The sequence below is a fragment of the Triticum dicoccoides genome, unplaced genomic scaffold (genome assembly GCF_002162155.2).
Source record: "Triticum dicoccoides isolate Atlit2015 ecotype Zavitan unplaced genomic scaffold, WEW_v2.0 scaffold95005, whole genome shotgun sequence".
In the NCBI taxonomy this organism is placed as follows: domain Eukaryota; kingdom Viridiplantae; phylum Streptophyta; class Magnoliopsida; order Poales; family Poaceae; genus Triticum; species Triticum dicoccoides.
Genome location: NW_021312685.1, coordinates 1 through 4,169, shown reverse-complemented (window position 1 = coordinate 4,169; position 4,169 = coordinate 1). Strand labels below are relative to the sequence as shown.

Sequence of the window (4,169 nt, the reverse complement as noted above, 5' to 3'; positions counted from 1 at the left end):
AGGTTGCCTGATTGAACTTGTGAAATAATCCTAGATATGAGAAATATCAAGTTGTCAGCTGATGCGTATGCATGACTGAACCAGTTTCTCCGTGTCAGCTCTATAAACCCTCTGTATTAGCAAACCTGTTCGTGTTATCATGGAGGAAAGAGCACCCTTCGTGTACGCTATTTGTTTTCCGGTCACAATGCTATTGTTTTATACTGACGATGTTGCCTACAGGCCCTTCGCCGGCGCCACCGCCGCCGCCGCCGCCGCCTTCATGCTGCGCCCAGCCTGACCCAACATTGGAATCCGCCGGCATAGCAGTTTGGGCATGACGGCGCGGTAGCGGCACGAGGGACACCGGACCTGAGTGGGAACCTGCAAATCTATGCCCAGTCACCAGTGATGGCGGCGTGCGAGTGGGGGGATCACCAAAATCGTGGACCGAGATCTCCTCCCACAAAGAAAACAAGCAATCCAAACTCCAAAGACGAACAAACACAGGGAAACTCACCGGTCCAGGGGTTCCATCAGCAACTCCAGCCCGTAGCCACGCCGCCGGAACAAGTAGAAGCCGCCGCCGACAGCACGGGACCGAGGTTTCTCGAATATGTCGTGGATCTCAGTCGTGGACTACCGTCCTGGACCACGGCTCGAATTACTCGACGCGTTCTGGTCCACGGCTCAAGACGGCGCTCCGACGGAGAGACGTCCCACGCTACGAAAATGGCCCACCCATGGGCACTATTGCGGTCCGTATACCACGAGTATCCCTAATATTCTAGGGCCCTGCTCTGACGCGTCAGACTGAATTTTTACGATCCCAACGCATGAACCAGCGATGACGATTTCGAGAGCATCTAGGCCCGAGCACCAAATCGCCCTGTCCGTATTATTCGTTCATCTTCGGCTGTTTCATCAGAGCATCTCCAACAGACCCCAAACGTGCCTCGCGCAAAAAACAGCTTTGCCGCGTGCCCATCGTCTGATTTGGCGCGGCGCGCAGCGCTGACTCCAGCAGCCGCACTAAAATGCAGCGCGCGCGCCGCTTCAACAGCGCGCAAAAATGCAGCACACGCGCTCATTTTTACAACATTTACGGAAGCATAGATAAATATTAAGATAATAAAAAACGATAAATTGCATAGATAAAAAATGATACAAAGGTATTTTATATCGGTGCAACTAGATAGATAGTTCGAAAGCATAGATAGATAGAATTACGGTGCAACTAGATAGAAACTACTACGGCATACATAGATAGAAACTACTCCAAGTCGCTACCATCATCACCATCCTCGTCGGTGTTGTCCAAGATATCGAGCCATATGTCGTCCCAACATTCATTGTCTGACATGAAGATCGACCTCCCACCTGCTTCAACGATATTGCACTGCGCATTCGCCAATGCCTTCCGCCGACGCCGGTCCGCCCGCTCCGCGCGGCGCCTTGCCGTCCTCTCCGCCCAGTAGGCACGCTCGTCGGCGACGTCCTCCAGGTGGCGACGGCGGCACTCCGCCATGGCTCGCTCGTCCTCCTCGGCGATGAGGAGGCGGCGGCAGCGCCGAACGTAGTCGGCACGGTCCATGTCAGTGATGAGACGCGGTGGAGGGGCGACGCGCTGCGCCTGCTCGCGCGTGAAGACGTCCCGGAAGTTCATCTGCGACCGGGGCCTATCCAAGCGCCACGCCGCCGCGTCGTACGCGCGGGCCGCCTCGTACGCGCTCCGGAACGACCCGAGGCCGAGCCGGACGTCGCCGGACCGGATCTCGGCGGAGTACCAGCCGTTGGGGCGCTCACGGATGCCGCGGTGGCCCGGCGGCGCGGCGGCATGGTGGCGCGATGGTGACGCGGAAAGCGGCGAAGCGGCGAGGTGGCAAAGCGGCGAGGTTGCGAGGGGAGGACGCGTGGCGAGCGCGGCATTTTATAGGCGCACGCGAAGTGGCGCGCCAAGCGCCGCGTGCCGCTTTCTCCCGCGCGCGGTAAGTTCCCGCTACCGCTGAAGCGCGCGGAACCATCCGGCGCGCGCTAAAACCAAATTTTATCATGCGGGCGCGTCTTTTGCCGCATCTGTTGGAGATGCTCTCAGTTTTGGTGTATCCGGCACGTGGCCTTTATCTTTACGTCCTAGGTAGTGTCAATTGCAGTATCATGGCGCGGCACAGATTCACCGGAGGACTATCTACAGGAGATTCCCGGTACATTACAAATCGTCCGATCCGTCTCCGTCGACAAGTTGTGTGGTCTGCATGTCCTGCCTGCACATGGACTGGCGTACGTACTGCCAAATATAATGAAGGCGCGGTGCATCCGTGTGGTGCCCAGCTCCACCCACTCGCCATAGCCAGCGGGCAATTCAACCTGGCAACTGCGACCTCCGTCACCCCACCCCGGCCGCCATGTCGCCCGTGAGGATCATCGACGCGAGCTATGTCGGCGTGCCGGAGACCGCCGCGACTCCGCGGGGGCCGATCAGGTTCACCGCGATGGAGGCGCTCTGGGTCGTCTTCCCGGTGCTGCAGCACGTCCTGCTCTACGAGGCCGACCACGACATGCCGCCCTTCGACGCCATTCTCGAGTCCCTCCGCTCCTCCCTCGCGGCCACTCTTGGCAGCTTCGCGCCGCTTGCCGGCAAGCTGGTCCACCTCGAGGAGACGGGGGACGTCGGCGTCAGCTGCTCTGCCTCCGACGGCGTCCGGTTCGTCGTCGCGGAGTGCGACGCAGACATCGGACGCCTGGCTGGCGACGAGGAGCACGACCTGCGGGTGCTCGAGGGGCTCGTGCCGGAGGTGGACATGAGCCAGTTGCCGGCCCCCGTGCTGGCCGTGCAGGCCACGCGCTTCCAGGGCGGCGTGGCGGTGGGCGTGACGGTGCACCACGGTGTCGCGGATGGCCGGGCGCTGTGGACGTTCGTTGAGGCGTGGGCGGCGGTGTGTAGGGGAGAGACGCCGGCCACGACGCCGTGCTTCGACCGCTCGCTCGTCAAGCTGCCCGGCGGCGAAGAGCTGGCCAGGAGCGTCCTACGGAAGGTGGCCCCGAATTTGCCTTCGGTACGTGGTTGCTCTCTTTCATGTCTTCGACGTTCGAACTGGGATTTTCGTGGGCTCAGAGGAATCAATATTCTTATGCGCAGGTGGCACCAGCGTCGTCCCTGGTTGAAGAACGAAAGCGGTTCACCCGTCGAACGTTCACCCTGGACGCGGGGGGCATCCAACGCCTCAAGCAACGCATCGTCCATCTAGCAGAATCCCACGGCGCGCCCCTGCCTCGCCCGCCGTCAACTTTCACGGCCGTCGTCGCGCTCGCCTGGACGTGCTTCGCCCGGTGCAAGCCATTCTACCCAGAGGACGACGCGCAGCTCTTCTTCTTCGCCGACACCCGCGACCGCCTTGATCCGCCCGTCGATGCAGGGTACATCGGTGCGTGCCTCACCGGGTCCCTATCGAAGCTCCCCGTGCCGGAGCTTCGTGGTGACCACGCCTTGGCAGCCGCGGCGTCAGAGGTCCAGGACAAGATCAACAAGGTGAAGGAGGCCCCTGTTGCTGGGTGGAACTTCTTCACGCTCATCGCCGATGCCTGCCTGGACCGTATCATGAACATATCGGGCTCGTCGGGATTTAGAGCATATGAGGTCGCCGACTTCGGGTGGGGGAAGCCGAGGCGAACAGAGCCCATTACGATGAACCACGACGGTCAGGTGGCGCTGATGCGTAGCAGGGACGGGCAGGGCGTCCAGGTGTCGGTGTCGCTGCTCCAACCGGCGCATATGGATGCGTTCAAGTCTAGTTTCCTCGAGCTGCTCAAGTGACGATTCTTTTTCAAAGATACTAGTTTCGTTTCTTTTTAGTTTGCACATAAAATCTGTCTGAAGTTAAACTTTGCAAAGCTGGTTCAACTTTATAGAAAAGTTTCAAGCATTCACTTTACGAAATCAATATCGTTAGATGCATCATCAAATTAGCTTTTATATTATATACGTAGCTTTTGTATTATATATGTTGGTAATTTTAAATATAAATTTGGTCAAACTTTTTATAGTTTAATTTCAAGCAAATATTATACGCGAAGTAGAAAAGAAATGGTGGTGGGAGTACCTATCTGGGTCAATTCAAATTAATAGGCTTATAAATTTTTGATGGAGAATGCAAATAGAAACACGCTTATGAATATCATTACTGAAGAAA

The 4,169-nt window shown here is 57.7% G+C and overlaps 1 protein-coding gene across 1 annotated transcript; it reads left to right on the top strand.

The window, feature by feature from the left end:
* Positions 1–2,325: 2,325 nt before the first annotated feature.
* LOC119348506 (phenolic glucoside malonyltransferase 2-like) lies at positions 2,326–3,906 on the top strand. Its single transcript, XM_037616576.1, has 2 exons — positions 2,326–3,035; positions 3,119–3,906. The coding sequence occupies exons 1-2, from the start codon at positions 2,385–2,387 to the stop codon at positions 3,791–3,793; spliced, it is 1,326 nt and encodes a 441-aa protein (XP_037472473.1). The 5' UTR covers positions 2,326–2,384; the 3' UTR covers positions 3,794–3,906.
* Positions 3,907–4,169: the final 263 nt, after the last annotated feature.

What these genes read in the sequence shown, in the direction of transcription:
- LOC119348506 (XM_037616576.1), top strand. Translation starts at nt 2,385, where the DNA reads ATGTCGCCCGTGAGGATCATCGACGCGAGCTATGTCGGCGTGCCGGAG. An exon ending in TGGCCCCGAATTTGCCTTCG is followed by an intron (nt 3,036 to 3,118) that starts GTACGTGGTTGC and finishes TCTTATGCGCAG; the next exon opens with GTGGCACCAGCGTCGTCCCT.